General features: G+C 36.9%; 1 protein-coding gene across 1 annotated transcript in view; it reads left to right on the top strand.

Annotated features, from left to right (window-relative positions):
* Meltrin (meltrin) overlaps positions 1-27,009 on the top strand; it is an 80,678-nt gene that overhangs the window by 48,384 nt on the left and 5,285 nt on the right. Inside the window, exons 2-12 of the mRNA XM_012367532.2 lie at positions 1,611-1,702; positions 14,542-14,697; positions 19,145-19,334; positions 20,005-20,072; positions 20,571-20,735; positions 21,518-21,687; positions 21,790-21,981; positions 22,227-22,823; positions 22,900-23,101; positions 24,001-24,205; positions 24,774-24,903. Coding sequence (XP_012222955.1) covers positions 1,611-1,702; positions 14,542-14,697; positions 19,145-19,334; positions 20,005-20,072; positions 20,571-20,735; positions 21,518-21,687; positions 21,790-21,981; positions 22,227-22,823; positions 22,900-23,101; positions 24,001-24,205; positions 24,774-24,903 — 2,167 coding nt within the window. The remainder of the gene's footprint in view (positions 1-1,610; positions 1,703-14,541; positions 14,698-19,144; positions 19,335-20,004; positions 20,073-20,570; positions 20,736-21,517; positions 21,688-21,789; positions 21,982-22,226; positions 22,824-22,899; positions 23,102-24,000; positions 24,206-24,773; positions 24,904-27,009) is intronic.

Here is a 27,009-nt window from a genome sequence, read left to right as displayed (position 1 = left end):
TAAAACTCCAATTTTATTATATAAGTCATATCAATTATTTATATTTTAAATATTGTTATAGCATGACTGAAGATCCTGTTTATCATGTTTATCATGTTTATTTGCAAACTTGTTTTAATTACACTTGTCATATTAGAAAATTTAATTTTATTCTTTAGTTGGAGTATAAAACGCTTCTAGAGAAAACATTCAGTACTTTTGCAAGATTTTCAGAATGACAGCGCGCTTCGTTGAGTCTCGAATTGCATTCTTCTTGTGCGAACAAATGCAAATGATCGGATGATATCACCCGGAAGCATCGACTTTGTCCGCTCAAGTTGACAAAAACAAATTCCTACGTTACTGGGTGGATCGATAGTTTCGGTACTTCGGAAACGAGAACGGGGTCGCAGTTAGTTGAGTTTGCGAAAACCGAGGCCAGGCCGAAGCCGCTGAATTTACCCGTTGTAGCCCGCACCGATGTCAAGGACTTTTGTCGATGTAATCACATTGACCGAAGTGCCACCAGCAAGGGAGGATGGCGTTCGAGCAGGGCCAGTTTCCTGCGGCGGGCATGCCGATGCAAAGAGCAGGTCTATCTATGCGTCGCTTGTTGATTGCTCTGCTCGATTACGCGAGTCGCTCAATATGCGAACCGCTCTATTTGCGAAAAGAGCTTTGCGATTTTTGGGAGCGCTCTGCGTATGAATTCCACTGCGCGTTCGATTGACGTCGCCATTGAAAATATTTCGTTCAAGTTTATCACGTGCAAAAAAACATTTGATTTAAAAAGTTTTTGCTGCTTATAGAATGAAATTGATCACACTTGCGAATTTATCATTTTTATATGGTAAATTTTACAGTCAGTATAAATGATAATTTATAAACAATTTTCGAGTTTTTATATTTCATAGTTTTTATTTATATTATGAAAAACTTAAAACAACTTTTTTTATGGAAAATGGAATATTTTTATCAACAGAATGGACTTTTGTAACAGTGAAAAATTCGTTTATCGATAATGAGAGATGTCAGTTTAATGGATATTAAAACGCCTCGTCAGCAAGCGAACAATTGCTTATCAGCGGTCGTTGTATAATTTTTAACGCTAATGTAATCTTTCAGCAGCGCGTTAAATATTGCATACGATGTATCTTTTTTTATATGCACATTCGGTAAATTTAGACAGAAAACTATGATATCCGGTGTTGGAAAAAAAATATTGGAGTAGGCAGCTTCAGTCGATACATCAATGTTCACTAGCTATATTCACTAATGTAGAAGCTTTATAAAAAGCTTCATAAAAGCACTACGATGTAGACTTCCATGCAGCCTTTTTTCAACGTCGCCTGTCACTTGTTAACACTTGAGTAGTTCTGTAAGAGTCACTTGACTTATAAAGTTAGCTACTGAAGTTAGTATGAAATAAAAGCGCAAAGTATTTTCACAGTTATGAAGATACAAAATCATTTTGTTAAGGGGAAAAGATTATTTTTTTTTATTTAGAAGTTTTATGGTATTTTAAAGTCTTAAAGTGGTAAATTTTCGCTCAGTTGAGGATTTAAAGTTTTTACTACATTGTACAACTTGCAAGTACGATATTTCAAAATCGACTTAATTGATTGTTACAGGTCCGTCCGCAGACTTTAGCAGACACACTTTGGTGAGACCGCGAGTGTATCACGGCAGAACGAAGAGGCAGATCTCATCGACCAAAGAGAATGTGAGTATGATATATTTTTCAGATGAGAGATCCTTAAAGCCTCATGTGAAATATTGCGCAAACCGTAACCCCAAGCTTCTAATACGCCGCTTAGATTCGAGATCGCGCTATCGCTACGAAAAAAAGCACTTTATATTCAAAGGTTTTGTGGATCAAGTCCTCTTCCACCCTCCTTTATCGCATAACACTTGACCCGCAAATATGAATCGCGTGATAGCGTTTTCGTATAAAGATATTTATATTCATGACTCTTCTGTGAAAACTTTTGCGAACATAGCAAGTCTTTTATGTGCCGACAGTTTTTTTTTCTCTTTTTCTCGCAATTAACTAATTATTAACGTTATTAAAGTTTAATTGTCTGACGAAAGTTCTTAATTGAACATTCGCTGGTGCATCTATCTTGTGACGTGGCTTGCGATCTAATATCTCCGTCTTCACTTTCGCAACGTATCTACAAGAAATTGCACGTTAGTCGTACAAATTGCCAAACACACCGGACATTCCAGAGACCTGACAAATTGACATGCGTGATCCATGACCTTCTCTCGATACAGTGCATCGTTCGCTATCAGCCGCGGTCACCAAATGCCTTTTTTCCGGTAGTTTTTGCGCGACTACACGCAGGCGCTTGTCGTTCGCTCAGGCGGATTACGATGCGAAACGCGCATCGGCGCCGGGTGCAACAATTTCAATGCAAATGTCGCAGCGTGCAGCGAATACAAAACCTGCCGTACTATTAGATAGAACGGCGGTTCGACTAGAGAGAGAGAAAGACAGAGGGTAAAAGAAAAAGAGGAAAAAAGAGTGGAGAGAGTGTGAGAGGGAGGGAGAAAAGTTCATCTGGCAGTTACCATTGCCAGTGGCAAATTCGGAAAAATCTGTCAGGAAAATATGCAACAAGAAAGATGCAATTCACGTGACTGAATTCCGGGGAATGTTACCTGAATGGCAGAACTTCTGATCTTTCTTTTTTGATGTTTGCGAAAGAGCTTGTTTTTAAGGGAAATATGGAACTGTTACAGAAATAAAGAAATACATTCCTGCACGTATTGTATCGTACCATTCGTGGAATAAAAATAATATTGTCAACGATTGACTAGCGATAAGCTGTAAGGATGGGTTTTTCAATTATACGTTTTCAGCCTTCTCACACGTTTCGAATCTAAAAATAATTTTTAGGATTATTAAAGCTTTCAAATTAACGACTAATTCGAGAAGACGCGTTAAAAGGTACGAGAAATAAGCGTGACAAGATACGCGAAAGCAAGTACTTTCGAGTTTCGACTGCGCAATAATTTTTCCGTTTACTAAAACAGTACGCGATGCCCGAGGCAATGCAAAGCAACGTTTCATTTCTGCGAAAGCTGTTTTGAATACAGCGCGTTCTTAGACTTTTATCCCATCTTCGCTTCTTTTTCTGGAGCGGTGTATCGTGTAATAGAAGATGGCAGAAGACGTATACTTACAGGGACAACAACAGAATTTACATCGGGTGTATACACGTCTCGGTGTCGTCTCTCTTGAATCCGTTATTTGGCGAGTATCGCAATGGACCCGTACGTGCGCCACTTCGCAAAATACGACGTGCAATACACATACGCGTGCGACAGTTCGCGTCACAATGGTTAAAAGTTTCGCGCGACAAAGATGTAAAATACGAAAGAAAACACATATTTCACTTATGGCTTACACCGCGACTCCGCGATGCGATAATCTGTTATCTTTCTTGCAGATGTTATGCGACTTGTGTATTCATTTCAATATTGTTACATCGATTTAAATGTTGAAAAATTCCTCGCGTTAATATTTAATGGATATTTATTCTAACGCAACTCGCGAATAAAATCTAATTCTGCACACAGCGCTGACATTAGTTTTTAATATCTCTCTACTTTATCGCATCGGTTGTTCGTTCGTTGCATCATCTCTAAAGTAGAACGTATTCACGACTGTTTCGGAATTGCATATTTCAATAAATAAATTTCAACAAATTCGAACGATAACGCATGCTTCGCGCACGGCGTGGCAATAAATATAACGATAAAAGGTGACGCGGTGGAATATCGCGGGTAGTAATCCGCGTTTTAGTGAGGCAATATTCTTCTGGGACATTCGCGCCTTTGGACATTGTGAACAATTCGCTTTATTGGTCTCCGCCCAGTGCAGTCGTCGACTGCGGAATGTATGCCGCGTAATTGTAATATATGTGACAAACAGCGTAAGAGAAAAAAACGGGAAAAAATTTTAAAACATTACATTAAGCAAAAAAGAAAATATTAGTTCTACTAAATGTATTAAAATCGTACGCGATAATTATTGTTCCATTATGGATATCGAGTATAAAATGACGGAAAATTTTTATCAATTATTGTTTCAAAATTGAATTGTTGCAAATAGCAAAAAAGATCTAAAAAACGGTAAATATAATATTTTAGCAGTTAGCTATATTACTTTAGCTCTGAATTTAGGAAGTATTTAATGCGTTTAAAGAACCCGGAACAATATAGTCTGAAGTTACACGCTTTCGCCGGTTCTTTTTTTTTAAATCCGGAAATTCTCACACTAACATCAGGGAATTCTAGAATTGTGAAACAAACTTTGGTCGTCTCGCAATCTCGAATGCTGCGATCATATAGATATACACACATGTGTCCGCGCGTTAGTCCGTGTCGAGTAACTCAACACTAGTGTCTCCCAATGTTGCCAAACGCCGTTTGACATGTGATCCTGCAGTATATGGACGTGCAAGTTTCCAAATACCGCGGTTACTCGGCTGGGCAAGATTGCGGATTCTAGCGTGCGACGGCGGATTGTAATTTAGTCGCCACTATTACGGAAATTGCAATTCGCATGCACGGTTTGCTCCTGAGTTGACTGCGAAGTAAATCTCTTGATTGATGTCAAGTAGAATCCAAAATGAATACGAAGCAACCAGTCGATGCGTGCAATAAATCAATAGAAGGATACAATACACATCGTACATGTATCTAGTTCACTGAATTTTGCAAATAATTTTATAGCCTCAGGTATTGAGAATAATATCGTTAAAATATATCGTGTTTCAATTTTTTATGGAATTTCTAACTTTATTAAATACGCAAATTGCTCGTTTTATTAATATTCGACATAATTCAGTTTTATCGATAAATGAAACCAAAAAAAAAAAATGATTAAAACCGTCGAATTTTTATTTTTAACGCAATAAATTCTCGTACATAAATAAGGAAATATCAATAATTGCTCGAAACAAAAATGTTTTGAAACAATGTGCGAAATTCTCAGCTCCGTTATACAACGTATAACATATTTCAACTATTGTTCGCCCATGTCAATATCGCTATCTTCGACTGCCGGCAACTTTCTCAATCTAGGATAATGGGTCATGGTGATGGCCGATACCGAATGCAAACCGCACGATTTAGTCTTCGATGAGACAAACAATTGACCCTGTTGCTCGTTATCACACGCACTAACAGGCGGTATCAAGCTGATAGAAGCAACAGCTATAATTCGTTGCTGCTTACATTTTTGCATTTATTATTATATCACGTGATAACAATTGATCCTGAGTGGCGAGAGCGGCATGTGTGCCTCACTTAAAAAGTGGAAAAGCAAAGTTTCCACACGAAGTCTTCTCATAACGAGTCTAAAGCAAGAAAACCGTGGAAACTGTGTGAGGTCAGAGAAATTTAACACAGTCAGAAACGTAGAGATGCTGAGAAAACTCGTTTAAAATTTTTTAGCGCGGTGGGTAAACAATGAAGAAAAACATTTATTTGGTCAGTAATACTTATTAAATCTTACTGCGTTTTTATATTCATGAAACAGTACGGTTAAAAAATAAAATTATTTTTTTACATACATACTAGTGTTTTACTATTTTCTTTGTTTTTTTTATTACATAAATATGTCTCTAAAAAATACCGAAAAACTTGTAATTGTTCCGATAATCGTTTATTCGACAATTTAAAAGATTTAAAATATGATGATCAACTTATACGCGTGAAGTTAGGCCCAATATTAGAAATAATTAAGTTATTTTACATGATTTAATTGCACATTGTTTGCACATGATTGCACTTCTTTTGTTTTCGTTTGCACACTTCTAGCAAAAAAGTTATTAAAAAAAAAATTTGGAGAGGTCAAACTTATATAACTTATATAACTTTTTTTCTAGAGGTGTGCAAATGAAAATTCAAACTATATGTAAATGTGCAAACGAAAATCTATCGATTAGGTTGATTGAAAACCATTTTTGTAAAAATTGGGGGGTTAATGTGAAATTGGCCTCTCCAAATTTTTATTTTTAATAACTCTTTTACTAGAGGCGTGCAAACGAAAACAAAAGAAGTGCAATCATGTGCAAACAATGTGCAATCGAATCATGTAATATAACTTAATTATTTCTAATATTGGGGGGCTAACTTCACGCGTATGATCAACTTTGCGTACGGGACGCACCGAAATATAATCAGCCAAAATCGTGTACCGAAACCTGTGGAGCGCGGTGACGTTATATCGAGGCGCAACGACTATTAAGCGATTGAACTGCTAATGCGCGCGTAACGGAAGCTGTGGGACGAGTAAACGCGATTAGCCAATAAATTCTCGATGGAGCTCTGCAGGCTTTATCGTGCTACAACTTTAAACCACTCCGCGAGATATTCCTGACGGATAAGGCAAAAGGGGTTGAAAGGAGTAGATCTCTCGTCTTGTGTGTGGTTTGGATCTTTACATCGAGTTTCGGTACTGAAAGTTTGAGCTTATAAAGGAGAGATGAAGCGCTTTCGACGTAGTGATTATCCGAGTTGATATAGTAAACGCGCTGGTGAATGATATTATCGCGAAAAATCTATCCAAATTTAATAAAATATAATAAATGATATTAATTAAAACCGTAATAAAATGATGGAACGAAATTGATTGAAAGAATATTCCATTTGATGTACAGTATTCTCATTTCCTGGATCGTAAAGCGGGTGAGCTCTCACCCGTAGAGAGGGTGAGATCTCAATATAGCAGAATTATCTTGTACTTATGAGATTATTAGATCAGATCCCATTTAATTACTGGATTACGCATTCTCAGCTACATGAAATGAGGTTGAGTATTTTTCCACGAATATAAGGTTTCGCTCGTTATCATAAAATTAATGTTTAATTAACATATTTGTACGAGTGGCGAGCTCGTGTGACCTTGCAAAGATGTACAGGAACGTTACAACTTGCCAACTTCCCAACATTGTCCTTCGCAAGACATGTAACGCAAGAGTTTCTTTCTAACTTTTCCTCATTTTATTACTTCAAAATTAAGGCATTATTATGTTCACGTACTTTGATATCTGTGTTGGTGAGATTCTGCAATTTCAAAATACATACGTGCATATTCGTGTTTCATATTGTTTATGCGTTAAAATTATGTCGGAGTTTCTCGGTTTTTAACTTTTTGCGGTAAATTTTTCTAAGTCTAATTAAAGATTCAGGTCAGTATCGCATCACGTCGAGACGGAACTGCGTCGCCGCAGCGCATAATGTAAATTTCCTTATTAGATTGCGGTAATCATAGGAACGACAAGTTCTTTGTTCACATCTGCCAGTGACAGCAAATTGCGGAAACGAGACTTCCTCTGTTCGCGAGCTCTCAACTCTTGGTGTAGAACGACGAGATTAAAGATTTCTTTCATTCCACAAGTAACTATGAGAGATCTCTATAAGTAATTTTACGTATGTCATCCATTTACAAAGGCAGTAAGTGCGATCCAAGAGAGACCAGAAAATGCGAAAAGTTCAATATAGTTTATCGAGCCGTGTGAACAATACTGTGTGAAATAACGACTTCGTTTATATATATCGAAAATTGCTTTCGGTCTTTTCTCAAGCTCGCGTTTAACGACTGCTTGCTGACTTTTAAGCGTTTAATCAAGTCAATGGTTCTGTGCTATCGCGATACACGGCGGACTTAAATCTAGGATAACGAAATTAAAAGAGTCGAAAAAATTCCATTCAATCTGCATTTATAAAATTACAAACAAGATTACAAAAATTTAATTAAACATCAAAGGATTAAAATACGAAACATTTTATATGATAATTTCTTTAGAAACTTATGCAAGACTCTAGGAATCAAACTAAAATATAGAAAATAAATGATCCACCGCTCTACGGTTGCAATCATTCTGTACTAAGCAACTGAATATAATTGCACACATATTTCGCATCCTGGCGTAAGGATATTCGGGCGGTAGATCAACAATTTTCGCGGAGGGATGGGATAAATCATGACGTTGCGATTCTCTTTTTACTATATAAATAGCTTGTGCAAGTGCTTGCGTGGTTTGTTATGCATTCTCCGGAGCATGTTGAAATACCGCTAGAGAGAGGGAAAGGCCTGCACAAAGAAAACACAGAATCACCGTAACCTTGGCGTGGTCGTGAGAATGAATGCGCCATACGTATGCAGCGCGCGTGCAGAGCGCACGATTTCCCGATCGTCGTCGCGCTAAGAATCATGTAACTTGTAGTAAAACTAAAAATGACACTATACGAAACATGCTTTTGACAATCACTATTAAAAATACGTCCAAAAATTTAAAATTTGCTTGATGAAAATTTATTAAAATGCATTTACAATTATTGAGTAATTAGCAATTGCAGATAAGACATTTTCGGTGCAATGAATTTTAAGACCAAAAATGAAAAGCAAAGTAATATCTTTTATTTAATTTTAAGCAAATTGTAATTTTAATTTAAAACATAATTATAAGCGAATGACGATTGAAAATTGCGGTATATATCTTAACTTTTTTTATATCTTTCTTCGAAAAATATATTTTTCTCTGTATATTTCAGGTAATAATTATTGCAAAACGTATGATATTTTTAATTTTATTAAAACTTTTGATGTTAGAAACATCACAGAATTTCAGAAATATTACAGAAATTTTCTTTTAAAAAATACGATAAAAAATCGCTCAAAAATTAATTTTAAAGTATTTCTATCAACGATAAAGAATATTTTAACTTTCGAGATTGAGGAAATCAAAAGCGTCAAAATGCCCGCATTTTGTGTCAATGTCGTACCGGATCAATTAACTCGCTTTCAACTGATGTAGCCATGCGTGCAACACGTGCGGAAACGTACGGGAACACGCATGAGTACACACGTTGGTTATTCCTTCCGGTTGATGAAATAATTTTGGAAAGTTTTACAATTTCTATGAAGTTAGCCTCGCTTTTTCAAAATTTGAAAAATAAGAGTCCTGGATGCTCCTCGAAGAATTCCAGAGTTTTACTAAAAGTGTACACACAGTCGGGGCTTTTAAAAAGTTTTCGACAGTGTATACTTTAAGCCGCAAAAACTTTTTATTTTGATTTTAACACTACAAGTGTTAAGAATCATCGTTAGAACTCCTTGAGGGCGACCAGAACTCTGAGCGGAATTATTTTCAGGCTCATTTTGATTCCTCTGCAAAACTCTTTTTAAAACTTATATGGGGAAGTACAGAACTATTTGAAATCTTTTCAAGATGGTAAAAAGAATTTCAATTTTTTACAAAAGGAGCACTGAAATTGATCCTTCGGTTTCTTAAGTGACGTTTTCATTACTTTAAACGACAGAGAACTCCTTTTAAATTCAATGAAGAACTCTGCGGGAGGCATCTATAACTTTTGTTATTTTTTGAATTCTGAAAAGTGGAATCTATATAAGTCTGCATGGAGATCTTTGCATAGGTAACTTTGCTGCGACGTATCTGTTTTCCGTGCGGTTTTTTGGTTATGCAAAGAAAAATATCGACCGAAAGTGATAGCCTTAGAACGATAAAAGGCTCTGTTTGTCACGTCTGCCGATAGTAAAATCGTTAGCGGAATTCAAAGCTGTGAAAAGCTCATTGTCGGCTATGACGCACACATATAAGTTTCAATCGCATATGTGATATCCGTGTTACTATTGCTCGTGTTACCACAAAGATAAAAACGCAGAGATGGATGCATAAAGGATCTCTTGTTTCCATTTACGTGAATCGTAAGTTCGTTAAATCGTAAATTTTTATCTACTGTTGTATGACGATACTGTATAATGAATGATTTTTGATTAACGAATCCGTAATCTTTTTTTTAATTCAAAAACAGTTTTTTCTAAGTATCTCGCAGTAATTTGCTATTATACTGTATAATGAATGATTTTTGATTAACGAATCCGTAATCTTTTTTTTAATTCAAAAACAGTTTTTTCTAAGTATCTCGCAGTAATTTGCTATTTGCATAAGCTTCATGATTGATCAACACGATTAGTCAGAACGTCCTGGATGAGCCGTTCGATACATTTCTATTTCTGCGAATGTCCTTTACAATTCGTCTTTCAAGGCAAGACATAGACATTTCCGCAATCCCACCGGAATATTCCTAAAAAGATCAGGGTCGCTGCCAAGCTTTTCTTTTCTTCGGGTTTCCGAGGGGCGGCACACGTACAATCGGCGACAGTATAAGGACCGCGGAACCGGAAACTCCGGTAGGTGGTTAACGGAGGACTTACAATGGACAGAACGTAAGGATCGCATCGGCCGAGTTTTACGGTGCTTGGAAGAGAACTTTTTTCTCGGTCTCTCTCTCGCTTTCGCTTTTAAACGGGCGCACCGTTTTCCTTTCCCGACGTGACGCTCTTTTCCCTCCCGTTGGATTAACTCGATTCTTGTTACCGGATTAAAGGACAGCCCCGCGCGGCGAATTTTTCTCGTCCGAACCATAGTCGGAATTTCTCCACCAAGAAAGTTGAGTCAATCGTCGGCTGTTTAATCCGTTACCGAGCAGCCGGGTAATGCAGTTTGTTGAATTTATTCGGTAAATTGTTTGAGATGCGCTAGCAGGAAGCAAAAAGTATTCGCGAACTTTTGAGAATCTTCACACGTTTACCTTGGCAATTCCTGGGGTCTTTTTCGACCGATTTCAATTCGATGACATTATAGCGAATGACTCTGTGTATAAAATTTTCAGATAATATATGGCGCACATATTACGCCCTAGATTACTTCGAGCATTATCCCTTTATCTGTGAATTTTTCTATTTACTTTGAATTATTTGTTTCGTGTTCTCTAAAAAATTAACATTAGCTTGCGAAAGAATTTGAGAGAAAAATTAACTGCAGAGCAAAAATTTATTCTCCAGGGGAAAAGAAGGGGATTGATTCTAAATTAACGAAATCAAGTTTAAATTTGGAGGATTACGCGATAAATCTATATTAGCTATCCTATATACACGGTTTCCCAATAGCCATGACCCAACGATATATTTGTTTCTCGATATCGACGCAAGATAAATGCGGGTCATGCCAGCGTAGATGCCAGCGGCGGTGCGATATCAAAAACCATTTCTGCGGTGGCCACGAGCCAAATATAGATTGCTAACTGTCACTGGACAATGATATACACCACGGTGAAAGGATTTCAAAGAAGTGCACTGTCAACCGTGTATCGTTGGACGGCTTCCTAAGAATTACTGCACCATTTGTCTTCCGATAGTGAGCCGCTTTGCAGATATTACATTGAAGATTCCTCTCAATTTGGTTAATATGTACCCTGGAAATCGCCGCTTTATTAACGTAGACAAATAAAAAAATCTAATAATACAACTGGTAATTGAAATTTATTTTTTATTGTATAAATTTCAATGTATTACGTAATATACATTTTTCAGTGTAAAAGCGGTTAAATTAATTTTAAAAGCTTAATGAAAACTCAACATTCGTTTATTACATTCAGCGGGCACTGTTAAATTAGCAAGCATTACTAAATTAGTTCATTTTTATTCACACCGGTATTATTTATACCTTTATAAATAATTTCATGTTTTTCTTCTTTTAATATGATTTCTGTTATGAGATAAAATATTTTAAATGATATAAAATTAAATTGTGTTTTATATTATTTTAGCGATCCCATATTCGCAATATGAGAGCTGCCTTTGATGACATTTCATTTCGCAGTAACTGGCTGCAACATTAAATTATTTAAAGAGAATATTACATTCGGAATTAATTGTGAATATAGATTCTTTTATATAAATAAGTGTTCATCTGCCTGTATGTTTAGACACGCTTGTTATCGAAGCGCAAGGAGGTTAATCAATAATTCATGACGGCACACAGAGTACCTTCGTTCGGTCCATCCGTTCCACTGTTGAAACGCGGCTCTACAATTTCACGGCGCTACGTTACACGAGTAATTACTGCCACAATTTCAGTTGAACGCGGCACTTAGAGTAATTAAGAGTCGCCGCTCCGCCGTCTTTGCGCGCGACTGAAGATGGTTAGTTAAAAGCTTCTTTTACATTTTTCTTCGTGTCGACATAAATTGTAGGACCGACGTAAAATGTAACCCCGAGGGATTGCAGTTACGCGGAGTCCCGTAAGCTTCTAGGACGTCAGCTGCAGCGACTATCTTGCTTAACTGAATCCTGGTTAGCCCAAGTTTCTTGTATTTTTTTTTCTCAATCACAACTTTGCCTAAATATAGCGCAAGAATATTCAGACGTTGTATGGAAAAAAATTATTTTAAAGAATACTTTATTTGTGTCACACTGAAAGGACACTTTAACTGAAAGATCTGAAAATTGTGCCAGATACAGATCTAAAAATAAATTTTAAACTTTTTAAAATTTATCAATGGAGCACTCGATCTTTTTCATATCGCAGCAAAAAGTTAAGTTTGGACGATCCATAGATCGAGTGCTCTATTGAATTAAAATTTTGAATGTCCAAAATTTATTTTCAGATCTGTATCTGACACAATTTTTAGATCTTTCAGCAAAAGTGTTATTTCCGTGCAGTGACGCATTTTTATTTTAGTTTTAAAAATAGAGATTTCACATAACTAAATTCGGATGAAAATAAACAAACTGAGAAATGTATGCTATTTAAAATTCAATCACGCCGATTTTACTCTCTCTGGAATTGTAGTATTTTGCTTCTATATTTTTATTGAGGAAAAATCAACTACAAATTGATAACCTGTCGTTACAATTTAACTTGTTTATTCGGGGACGAATTGTACAATAAAAGCAGCAGATTGGAATGTAATTTTTATTGACAAGTGCAACGTCGCAAAAAATTTATCCCAACTATCGTCCTGGGATTTACCGGTGTCTGCCATCGAGCCGACTGAAGCGCTCTTAGGCGCCAGTATTACTGTTTAAACGACATCGCTCGGATGCAACATCCGGCTTGTGCAGATATCGCAGCATCCGTTCCCGTATTCGTCGCAGTATAGAACGCTCGCGGGAAAGTACTCCGACCGGGACATTTTCCATGAATTAAACATAGTGCGCGCCCGGCTTCTCGGCGCAAACTAGATTCGCAAATTCATTTCACACTCGGCACGCGCGTCGTGCGACCATACTCGAAAGGCCAGGACGTTGTATATGCTGGATTCCCGGAGAGTTTATGAATTTCGGGCCGGACTCTCTCTCTCTCTGTCTCTCCGGCCCCGCCATCGTAATCTAATAACGCTAACTGCTTTATGCGCTCAACGATATGACAGTCGGGAAAATCGGGTTAATCGTACCGGAAACGATAAATGCGACGCGCATAGCTCGGCCATTTCGCCTATAATTGACATTGCTCTCGTAATCACGGACTGGATTTGTGCAGTTCGCCCGTCGCGATCAATAAGCGTAGAAATCACACGGATGAAGAATTCAGCATGAAAATGGTATTTCTGCTTCGAACGCCGAGGTAATTGTGTTTTGCGATTTTAGACGTGGAATTGTTATCGTATTATTTTCGTGATCGCCAAAATTCAAAAATGGAAATTCAATATTATTTTTTTAGTAAACTGTAAACATTATTCTTTATTAATTACTGTTTTTAACACATTTTTCACGACGGATATATTATGACATATATTATAATTATTATAATAAAATTAATAATGCATGTTTAATTGCTGTACATATAAATAATTGCTAAAACAGATTGATAAATTATACGTGCCAATTTATTATTCGTATTATTCGAACTGCGAATTTAGTATTTAATATAAATGTGCTGTAATTATCATCGATATCCGGTCTTCCTGTTTACCGCGTGGACAATGTTCTCGGGTTGTTGGATACTCAGTCATTGGTTCCATGATCAGAGAAAGCGAGCATCCGAGTATAAAATTAATTGCAGCTCGATGCAACGATCTCGGGAATTCAATTTTCACGGGAGAATTTTTCTTTTCTCAGGCTTAAGCATAGTTTTCCCGCTATTAATGCAACAGGTGCGCGATCGGGCACGTCGGTGTATTCGGAAGAATCGGCTATATTACCGTTCAAGCATTGAATTGCGACGATACGACAAATCGCTTCTTTCATGCGGGAAAAACTCTCAATTTGTAATAGAGAAAAGTATGAATAAGTAGAAAGTATTGTAATATGCGAAGAATATGTGAAGATTATGATATTGTTGTCGAAGAAATAGACTGCTGATATATGTATAATATAATTACGATTGATAATATAAGTGGAACGTAATATAAATGTACGTAGAATATAATCGAAAAATTAGAATAAATTTAATTAGAAATTTATTTTTTATTTGTAATTGATCATGATTTATACAATAATATCATGTATCTTTCGATAAATCATAAACAAATTTTATCCAAGATTTATTCTTTTTATTTTCTAACTGTCTAGCCAACTTATAGTGTAAAAATATTTGGAGTAGTTAATTAATTTATGATATCTTAAACTCGACAATTTACGGGCTCGTATTTTTTTCATTTTGTAAACTCGCGTTGAGAAAACAAGGTGAGAAAAATTAAATTTTAAACGGAAATTCAAGATATTTTCCTTCTTTTCAGGATATCGAACATGCGGACGTGTTGACGGTAGGATTCAACGTGGACGGCGTCGAGCGCGTTCTCGACCTTCGACTGAACACCGATCTAATTCCGGTCGGCTATCAGCAACGCCACCAGCATCGCGGCACGTACAAAGTGCACACCCCGTCGAAAGTTGTAAGTACACTCAGGCTTTCAGTGTTCGCGCCGTGGCGTGTTAACCGCTTTTCCACAAACAACGTCGGTTAATCGATCTCGAGTGAGCGTAATTTTATCAGCATCAACCGCGAGAAAGCGTCGAGGATTCATTCAACTTAACCCACTATTCGCCGCCCTCGCTGTTCACGCATGACTCGCGACGTATCGAATGGCACATAAAGAACGGCATTATCGTCGTTTAATGGTTTGATACGCGACATAAAATTTACGATCGTATACACGGCTGTTCATTCCGCGAATAAAGAAAATAATGGATATATATTTTCTCGCTGGCTGACAATTCATATAATGTTTTGAAAAAAAAATTATAAAATAATCGTCGCGGATGTGACTTCGCGGATATTTTTCAGATTAGATATTATTTTCATCGTTATGTTTCAACACGGTCTTTCGCTTTCACGATTTGATTTTATAGAGCACAACGAATGCCAGCTAAGCGATCATAAATCACGTGTTTCAGACTGATCTCGCCGCATCACTGCAAAGAGAAATCGAGATTTATTCATTAAACGTATATAAAAATACATAATGTTTCTCATTTCCTTCTTGTGTTTCGGCTTTTAATACTTCTTAGTCATCCTTGCAGATCGGTCTCGCAGTAATTTTATAGGTCGACTCGGCTATAGAATTCATCGACTTTACGATATATCCATGTAAGGAAGGCCGTACCATGCAATTTCATTTTAATTTAACAGAACTCAGAGTCATTACATTGTATTAGTATCCATTAACATTTTATCAAGATTTTCCATTGCTCCTACTAGCAACGTTTACGACATAATTAGACAACATTTTAAATTCTAGACGATGCCTTATCGAATCAAATCGAGATTACGGCAGACGAAAAATTTATTATAATAAATTAATTTTGTTTTGAATAAAGAACTATTATGCTTTTGTAGAGAGCCTGAATCTATTTGTAGAAAAATTTATTGCGCGCTCGGTTGGAACTTCCGGTCGCACGAAAATTAAAAATCTCCACGGATATTTCGTGCTCTTTAATCAAATCTATCTGTCGTCGTCGAGCGGACGGAAATGGTAGGTAGATAGCTGTGCAGGTGTAACGGCACCGCTGAAATCGATCGGAATGAGTCACTCTGTCTGCCGTCTGCATGTTTGATAGAACGTAAACACACGCAAACGTAGCCGACGTGTTGGTCTCAGTGGGCGACGGGAATATAACCCCGTCACGTTAAAACTGTACGCGGTGGTCGTAATGTTTCCGCTTTATAATTCAAATGCCGCGCGGCGAGAGGAGGACAGGAAGGATGAGAAAAAAGGAGAAAAGCTGATGGAACACCCAGAATTAAATTGCCGCAGTCGCGCAAAACGCGAGATTCGTCCAAGAGTTGGAAAGTTTTCCAACTTAATCGTCTAATTTCGCTGTTTATCATAATCTTTTTTTAATTAGCGTTACTTATTGCTACTTATAAAGTAGATAAAAGAAAGACAGGACGCAAAAAAATGAAAAATTGAATATATTAAATATATCCGATATTAAATTGGATATATTAAATATATCCGATTATTCGACATATACCTATTAACGCTGAAAATAGGTTAAATATCGCTCGCTGAACCAGCGATGATCAAATTTCACCGTATTTTACGGAAATTACGAAAGTTTCTGAATTATTCGTCTAATTACAAGTTTTGCCCGAAATCGTGTGATGATTACATTGCTTCGGTGAAAGCGCTGGATTTTACACAGTAACAAAACTTGATGTGCTTTGCTACTTGAACGTAGAAGAGTCTGTAAACTCGATATTAATATGATTACTATTTTCTTATATTTTTATTTAAAAAAATTAATTTTAAATATTTTTAAGTTATTAGTGAATTTAATGTTGGAAATTCTAACATGTAAGGCGTCGATTTATTCGTTTTGAGATAAAATCTTTAGATATATATCTTCATATAAAGCAGGATAATATTAAGGATAATAGAATGTGTATATCAGAAAATACAATATGTCAAGTAGCAAATTATAATTAATAATAATGAATATCAAATAATAAAAATTAAAAAAAATTTATATTATAATTATTAATAACAAAGACATTGGCTTCTGCTCAATCGATTGTAACATCTTGTTCGATCGCATATAGTCAGCCAATGATGATGAGTACAAAAAGTCATCCCGAATGTGGGACAAAAGTCAAGCGGGAAACGTAAAACTTGTTCGCCGTCAACTGTCGGAGTTCGTTGCGCGCCGGCCACGGTATCGTATTTACTGTTTTGCGCAATTGTATTTAATTAATTGGCGGCTCCGGTTAACGACTCTGTCTTCCGTCGTTCCACCTCTCGCTCCTCGTGGTGTAAATACGGTTTATCCGCGCGGATAAACTAATTTTAAGCTCATTAAAAGAGAAAGTGCGGATATCACGTAGAAATTTCAGATACCGATGTTATTCCGCATAAAGATTTGATGTGCGCTCGATAGACTATAATTTATGTTCGTAATTATTATCGACAATGTACATAAAATTCGAAACACAAATGATGATCGATTAAGCTTTGAATTTTACATAATTTTAAAAATATATATATACGTAATGGCCATCTTGTATTTTTCTATTTGTCGCTAGTCGACTTCTCTGATCGGAAAAATTATTCCTACCGAAGGAAAAGCGATTACAGTCTGTATTATGAGAATATATAGGGTTCTTTTATGCTTTCAACGCGGTTCTAAAATTTACGTCCCGGTAATAAGAACGGCGGCTGTTACGAAATGTATTTTTCTTTCGTTCAGCTCTCATGATATAAATCTACATAATCCTCGATGCGGCGCACACGCGATATTACATTTAATAGAAGCGAGGATAAGCTTTACTGTGGGCGAATACAAAATTTCATATTCCGCCGACACGCCTCGTAACGCGCTTTCCATAGAGCACGTTACGCTCTCGCAAAATTTTTCTTTTACCCGACAATGAATCAAGCTGTGTACGCTTTGTCCGTTTGTTACATCTCGCTAATTATATAGATGGTGAGTGATAATTATCTGTGGATGTTATATGATGGCTGAATTAAACGCGTAGGTGCGCGCATACGCGATGCAGACAGAAACGTGAATTGAAAATGCTGTGCATTGAAAGTGTAAATATACCAAATTCTTGAACTCTGAAAAAATATATGTACATGAAAAATATTATGAATGATATTTTTGTCTTTCCAGTAAAAATTCGTCTCCAGCTATAATTGTATTGACCTTCGGAATTCGCTGAAATGCGCAGTAAAACACGATTCTCGAATATGTAAATGCTTACATTCTTGCATGATTGAATTTTTTTAGATGCACACACTCTTGCATTAGATACATATTTCTCTATTCAGTGTTTCTCGTTTAATATTTAAATTTCTGAAATACTGAGTTTTTTTTTAGTGCCAAGATTATATTTGCACTACAGAGTAAAACCAACTTTGAATATCATCGAGATTGAAACTTCGCAATGAGAAATCTTGCTGTGACGTTTTATGGATGTCCGGAATATCGGAGCAAAACGAATGAGAACGCGAGCTGTATTGCTGGCAATAAATAAGAGTCGCGGTTTGCATTAAATAATCGATACGACGATTTAATGATATCGACACGTTCCCGTTAACTCAATCCCACCTCGTCGCGTACACGTTTCTACGCGGCAATCAAATAATGGACCGCGATCGATGGTTCCTCGTAACGGAGAAAGCGTCTCGTTTTCAAAGACGATCCTGATACGTCCTGCCTGCGAGATCGTGCCTCTTTGTTGGAGCAATTCCTTTCGGGAGAGTAACGCGCTTGCTCTCCGAAGTAACGGGTCTCCTCCCTCGTTCCACGCGTCGGAAAAAGGAACGTGAAAAATCGTCGAGGTTCGCCGGTAGCGTGTGCACGTCCCAGAATCTGGGACAACTATATTTGTACCGGGCCGATGTGCGATTCCGATGAGAAAACCGAGATAAGCCTGCGAGCCGCGACCGGAGCGCACTAGCATCCTGATTCCTCGACGCGTTATCGCGTGATTTACACGTATCGTGAATCAGATAAAAGTTAAATGACAGAATTAAATGAAAGATTAAGATCACATTAATTGTGCAAATGTTTATGTGATTTGAATACGAATGAATGGAGAAAAACCAAATATAGATTTAATTAAAAGTTTTATTCGCGAAAAGAACTACACGTTTGTTTATTGCTCGATGAATTTGCGAAGGAACGCTTTTTCCAGTTTTCCGCGGCGAGTAACGAAGAATAATTAAAAGCATACATGTGCGGAGTGGAAAAGGCGAATCGCGCAGTTTGATCGAGTTTCACAAGTGTCAATAATTGATAAATGTAAAACTTTCGAGAAATTAAAGAGAAGAAAAACTTTTCAGCAGCGTCGGCTGCTTTAACGAACGATGTTTGCGAATTGCGTGAATCTTGCAGGAACTCTGTCATTACCAAGGCAGCGTTCGAGATGTTCCCGATTCGTGGGTGGCGTTATCCACTTGCAAAGGATTGCGCGGTGTCATCTTCGATGGCGAGAACCTCCACCACATCCATCCAGAAGATGAGAGCCTGGATTCCGCACATTACCTTTACAAACACAGCGATCTCATTGCCAATAACACTTGCGGTAAGCATCTCTTGCGATCCATCGATCATTACTCTATCTGCATATTTTTCGCAAAAAAATATGTGCGTAATAACATGAGAATATAAAGAAAAGAAAGAAAGATTGTTATTATTAGTGTAACATTAATATTTTATCCTGTTAATATAAATAATTATTATATAATCGTTTATATATGCTTTAACTGCATCACTTCGAAAAATCGAGATATTTTTCTGCGAAGAAGATACGCGACACGTGTCTGTTCTTACGAAAGCTAATGAGATTCATCATTAAAGTCTCTCCATGTTTCATGACTAACAGAATAACTAAGTTGTCATTCACAACTTAGCATTCGCGATTTATTCGTGATTTATTCGAAGATTCCGTCATTGTCGCGAAAATTCCCGTTAGCGAAGCAATTTCCGCGGATTTCTTTAAGAGTATTCGCGAACCTCTCAGTAATACTACCGTCAGTACGAAGAAGCGAGCTCGGGTTCTTCTTCTCGGTGCCCTTGCTGCTTCTTTGAACACGCGCGGGCTCAAAGACCCGTCTCGGAAAGACTAGTCTCTCCTTAACGGTCTTAACGAATGTGAGAGCAAGGCCCCGGTCGGAGACTCTTTGTCCTCTCCTCGGCCTTACCTGGAATCCTGCTGCTGACCATCCCCGTTTGATGTTTTTCTACGGTTGCAGGTTACGAAGGCACGCCGTCGCACCTCGTCTCGCCTCCTGACGATCGTGAGATTAAAAGGCTCTCCAGGGTACGTACACAATGTAAAAAAGAAAAAAATTTTGCACAAACTTCTCGGTAAATTGTGCGACTTCAAAGAACGAAGTCGTAAGGGTCTTGTATCCTCGGTGACTTGTGCGTCTACACGCTCCTTTCCTCCGATCTTTTCTTCTTCTTTATTGGAAGAATCATAACAGATATTTCTTATGTAGGGTAAAACAATAAAATATGCGAAATGGTTGGTAGCTTCAGAATTGCTTTGCATTTAGCAAAAATTTAATCAAATTTCTTAAAATAATTAATTAATAATTGGAAATAATAATTTTTGACAAATTAAACTTTAAAAAGAAATCATTATGAAAGACAAAAAGTAAAGAGACATTTTAAAAAATGATCATAATTTAAAAATCAAACTTTTTCGATTTTTTCGTGTAACTTTATATTTTTGCAATGAGTCATTAATTTTAACGAATGAAATTATAATTATATAATGAGTTTTAGGATTAACGTTATTTTTTTTCTATTATAGCATAAAAGAGCAGCCGAAATTATTCGTGGGCCTTACAATGCAAATAGGCAATCACGCTACGTAGAGTTGGTACTCGTAATAGACAAGAAGGAATACATAGCACTCAACGAGAACCTGGACAAAGTGCATCAGCACTGTAAGGACATCGCCAACATTATTAACGCTGTAAGTGACCGCCGTCGTAATTTAATTGGATATATGATTCCTTTCGACCCCAAGTCGAATGAGAACGATTTAGAGCACAGAGCTCTAATTCAGCAACCTCATTATCCAATTACTCTCATCGCACACCCGCGGTTTCCTTTTCCTAAAATTCGTTGAAATGTATTTTTAACTGCTGCGCCTAGCAGTTGGATTCTATGAATTTTACTTTATCCGAATTAATTAGCTGTTACAACGTTTGCATGGACATTCAAGTCTTATTTTCTCAAGAAAGGAGAAACCTCAAGAGCGTGAGAATTTTAATAAATTTGGTCAAATTTTACCGATAACATTTTCATACTCGTATTTTACTTAAAGTCATTATATTAAAAAAAAAATTTTACAATCAGTATATTGTGTTAATAAAATTAAAATATTGAAAAATTTAACCTTTTCACAATGTTTCATTTTTCAAGATTAAATTTTACCGTAATTAAACTTCGAGTTAACCCGTTAGCATCGCACTCGATGTTACATGAAAGTTGGATCCTGTTAACTAGTTTTCGCGAAGCTTAATACTGCACCGTTCTATTTTCTTTCAATTTATCGGCAATGACAATGATGGATCGCGGTCTGACCTTTAATACCTGCAACGAAGGGAGAGCGGTGCACTCGGTCTATCTCCGTGTTGTCTCTGACACAGCGAGGCAGGGAGATTAATTAGCGCGGACTCGACCTTACCGCGTATCACAGTACACGAAATCCCTATGTAAAATATGAGACGGAGTATCTCGATGTGTTTGCAGCTGTATATGCCGTTGAACATATTCATCGCCCTAGTCGGCGTGCAGGTGTGGTCCGAGTCGGATGAGATAGCAATGTCATCGGATGGCGACAAGACTCTGTCCAATTTCCTGAAATACCGTAGGGAAAAGCTGGTCCAGGACATTCCCAACGACAACGCCCAGCTGCTGACGTGAGTGCGAAACGCGTCTGTAGATAATATAAACGCGCCAGCGAAGCAATGTTGCGAGCATTAGCGAGCCTGATATATCTCTTTTTTTTTTCGACAACGCAGGCGAATCACTTTCGACAACGGGGTGGTCGGCAAGGCTCTCAAGGGACCGATATGCACCTACGAATTTTCCGGCGGTGTCTCCATGGATCATTCCAACGTTGTCGGCTTAGTGGCGGCTACCGTCGCGCACGAGATGGGCCATAATTTTGGCATGGAGCACGATTCAGCGGATTGCAGCTGTCCTGAGGATAAGTGCGTCGTAGCCTCTCTTTAATCTTTTCCAACGTTTGAGAAGGAATTTTATTCTTATTCGCAATTTGCATGAAGTTGTGACAAAAAAAATTAATAAATTTGAAAATGATTTGGAAGATTAATTTGGAAAAAAATTTTGTGATTGCTCGAATTATGTTTTCTGAAGAACTGTTATCTTTGTGCGATATATCTAATTGATTAATCGGTCAAGATTTAACTACATCGTTATTCTATCATGCTTTCAGGTGTATAATGGCATCGTCTAGCGGTTCGTCCGGGCCAACGCACTGGTCAACATGCTCACTGAATCATCTAGCTGTCGCCTTCGAGCACGGCATGGATTACTGTCTGAGGAACAAACCGCAGAAGCTGTTCGACAGCCCCATATGCGGCAACGGATTTGTCGAGCCGGGCGAACAGTGTGACTGCGGCCTGAAGGAGAACTGCGACAATCCTTGCTGTAATGTAACCACCTGCATGCTGCACAGCAATGCGAGCTGCGCGACCGGTGAATGTTGTGACCTGAAGACTTGCAAGCCGAAGAGCGCTGGCACAGAGTGTCGGAATGTCGAGCATGAGTGCGATTTGCCAGAGTACTGCACGGGTCAGAGCGAATATTGTCCGGCGGACGTGTTCAAGATGGACGGTGAGACTTGCAACAGGGGCGAGGCTTTCTGCTATCAGGGTTCGTGCAGGACTCACGACGATCAGTGCAAGTTGTTGTGGGGTCCCACCGGATGGTCCTCCGACGCGCAGTGTTACCAGATGAATAACAAGGGAACGAGGAACGGTAACTGCGGTTACAATCGCATTGACTCGAGCTTCATCAAATGCAACGATCAGTAAGTCAATTATAAAATATTAAAATAAAAAAATATACTACGGAAAACTGGATTTTAATACGGATGTACTGTATAGAAATCTTCTCTGCGGCATGCTACATTGCAAACACTTGAACGAACGACTAGAGTTCGGAATGGAATCAGTCGCGACGTTGAGCCATTCTTTCATCAATAACGGCGGCAAAATAATACCGTGTCGTTCAGCCATGGTCGATCTCGGATTGAGCCAGACCGATCCTGGACTCGCACCGGATGGCGCAAAATGTGCACCTGGCAAAGTGAGATATTCACATCTATTTGTGCCTAACTATTAAGTTTTAATCTTTTGAGCGTAAAATAATTATGTGGAATAATTGATTGATCAAAAATGATAAAAAAAGAAATAATGAAACTCCGAAACTAATGATCTGATACAAACATTTGGTACAATGTATGATTTTGTTACAAATATGTATATACCATAATTTCAGATAAATCAATTTTAAATAAAATCAATAAAAAGCGTAAAGAGCCACAATGCTAGATCTTCGTGCGAAGGTTATGATATATTCGTTAAAAATGTTTACAAACGTTTCAGCCTGCCATCAGGCCTTCTTCAATGTACAAAATAAGAATCCGTGTCGTTTTGATTGTTAAGCCCTGCATTTTGTCTTTTAATAAAGACCATTTCAGAAATCAGTTATTAATTAATACTATAGTCGTTAATTAATACAAGTACGTTTATCTCTTTTCTTAATTTTACCTTCTTTTTATTTTATTTATTTTAACTATTATTGTATTCTTTTGCATCTATTGCAGTCCTATCTAATTTATTAACAAACAACAATATGGTCGATAAAGGATTGCAAATACGTCTTCCACATCTTTTAATTATTTAATCATTGCGAGCGAATTTTATATTTTATTGTTTCTTATTTTGTACATTGAAGAAGGCCTGATGGCAGGCTGAAACGTTTGTAAACGTTTGTAAACATTTTTAACGAATATATCATAACCTTCGCACGAAGATCTAGCATTGTGGCTCTTTACGCTCCTTATTGATTTTATTTGATTTAACAATCACCAGAGCCTTATATTCTAATTAATTTTAAATCAATTTTATTTCAAATATATAACAATATTATATAAAACAAGGAATTATTGTATGTAATTTTTAAATAATTATTTTTTTATACAGATGTGTGTGAATCAGAAGTGTATGTCAGTGGAGGATTTGAAAGCATCTGTATCTGGGGGTAAAGCTTGCCCGAACAATTGCAATAGTAACGGAGTGTGCAATAGTCTTGGTCATTGCCACTGCAATCGTGGCTTCCGACCACCCGACTGCCTTCATCCTGGAGTAGGAGGCTCTGAAGATAGCGGCCCAGCCGAAGATCCTAATGGTGAGTGCTTTACTTAAATCTATCAAAACAATTAAGAAAAAGCAAAGATTAACAACTGTTATTAATTATTTTGTAGGTATCTGTATGCAACAAGTTTTTCGACAGATTTCTGTACTTGGCACAATTTTTTTAAAATCTTTTTTAAAAATCTTTAACCTTGAAATATTCCTCGAAAATGTAATAATCACATCAATTTAATATATTTGTTTTATTATTTTTTTTCATTATTTCTACTGATCTCATTTTACGTATTACATTCGCATTTATATAAATTACAATTCACAACAGTTTTTCTTTTTACAATGTACCTCCATATTTTCTCATCTCATAGACATTAAACTTTCCATTAATAAATAAAAATAAAAATATTTTTATTATAAAATACTTGAATGGACTAATGACTAAATCTATTGGGAGCTGGATTGATCCAGACCCTACTGAGATGCGATAAATCGAGGTACTTTTTCAATAATCGTCTCGCGTATTGTCATGACCTCGGTGCACGTGAACTGAGCGCGAGACACGACTGTGTCTTGATAATCTGATGTACATTTTATATACTTTTCAGCGAGGAACGATTTTATAACCGCGCTTTACGTTATCTTCCTGGGAGTGGTGCCCGCCGTAGCCCTGCTGCTACTCGGAGTTTGGTACGTCAGGAATTCCGGACAGCACTGGAAGAAGGATGTGATGTCTACGTACGTATCTAGTCTCGGACGTTTTACAGAGAAACGCAAACCGCATGTTAATAAGTCACTCGCTGTGCCTGCGTCAAAGACACATTACATCGCCGGTAGCAAATTTTTTGGTGTGATCTCCGCTTATTTCGCGCCGAAGCAAACGAATATTTCCCGTAACGCGGGCAATAAAATATTCACGATCAGCGACGATAGTGCCACGCTCAAAAACTCACTTCAGATAACTAAAACTAATTTGATATCTACCACCAATCCGGATGCTATCAAGTGTAGCAACAATATCGAGTACAGAAAGTCGTTATTGTTCGGCAATGTAAAGTCGGATGTTAGCGTAGAGCCCCAAGTGCGGGATGGCGTTGCGATTCTCTCGGTACCGGCCGTTGAAATTCAGTCGAAGAAAGTCCCTCCACTTAGATTGGAATTAGGCTCGAAAATATCAGAGCGTATCCAACAGCTTCAGAAAAAATCGCCTAAGAACGTCAAAGGACTCACGCTCAATACCGAATTTAAGTTCGAGCATTTGAATGAGAGTCCAGCCAGCACATCCGACATTACTCCGAAATCGGCGGATATATTCAACAATACAAAGACGCCTGCTCCGTTTTACAATAAAAAACCACCGCCCCCGCCGGCACCTGCTCAAAGCTTAAAGCCAAAGATCTGATTTTCATTGTTGTTTGCCTGCATGAATCTCATCGCGCGTAAATACGTCGCGTAAAAGTTTACGTATCATTATAAAAATTTAGTATTTGATTTAATATTTATATGTGTTGTATTATTGATACTTGTAGATCTTAAATCTGTGTTTTCTAGACTATCTATGGTAATAGAGCTTGAGATTGGAAAAGTATTATTCCAATTAAAGTTTATTACTTGTAAAAAAATAAACTAAAAAAATTGTTAGATCTTATCAATGTTGAGAACATGATAACAGATAAAAGAAAAATATCAAGGAGATATAATTTATCGACTTGAATATGAGATTACATTTAAGAACAATTTTATCCGTTATAGTGCAAGTATCGTAGCGCACTTTTGTGCGAGCTATGATCTTTGCATTATCATAGAAGGGGACTCGAAAATGGTGGTGGTATATAGAATCAATATCTGGACATAATAGATGCCAAAATGCGTTAAAATAATTTCTACTGTGATTCCAACTAGATAATATTACGCTTCAAAATATGGTTAGACAAAATTAATATTTTTGCACAAATTTTAGATCGAGAAAACGAGATTAATATCAGCTAAGAATGACAATAGATATTTATCATGTGATTGAATCTGTTCAAAACAGATTCTCTTATGTAATGAATGCGAGATATAAAGTTTCGCATGTAGTTTGATGTGTACACTTTTTATTTATTACTTCGAATTTAATATTAATGCATTTTTGGTGCAATATATACGTTGATTGATTTTTGCGTTAAGTAAATGCGCTGCGCGTGAACTTGGCACGAGACACTACCGTGTCTCTTGATTTAGAAAATTTAAGAAAGTGAACAGTATTGTGTTCTTATCAATTGCTCACACATAAACTTACTTCGATTTCTAAGGGTTTATTTTACAAATTGCATATTAATTACATAAGTAACGTAGGAGTTATACGAATAATTTTTATTGGCACAGCATTATTATGCACACGTACACATATGTACAATATACTTTTACAACGAGGATAACACAAATATTTTATTGCTATTTCTACATAATTTTCAAATTATTAATCCGTTAAGGCTATGCATATTACGATTAATATCAAATAAAATAAACTTTGCAAAAGAAAATACTGTTCATTTTGAGCGACTAACGAATTTTTACATATAAATCCAATCTTTTTTAAAAGATATATTGCGCCATGATAAAGGCAGAGAGATTGTTGACAAAAGATTTTAGAGCATGTGAAGAACACCATGTTATACGAGCATGAGCATGAATGAAGATTCTTTTCTTACTGGCTTTGCATTTTACAAAACTGATAATTTAATCACTAAATTGAACATTAAAACAATCAGTTTTAATTATCATTTCTTGTTATATTAATGATCTGATGATATGATATTAGTGATCTGATAATAAGAAGTACTTAATTTTTATTAATAAGTA

The sequence above is a fragment of the Linepithema humile genome, chromosome 4 (genome assembly GCF_040581485.1).
Source record: "Linepithema humile isolate Giens D197 chromosome 4, Lhum_UNIL_v1.0, whole genome shotgun sequence".
In the NCBI taxonomy this organism is placed as follows: Eukaryota; Metazoa; Arthropoda; class Insecta; order Hymenoptera; family Formicidae; genus Linepithema; species Linepithema humile.
The sequence above is the reverse complement of the archived record's forward strand: the minus strand, read 5'-3'. Positions and strand labels throughout refer to the sequence as shown.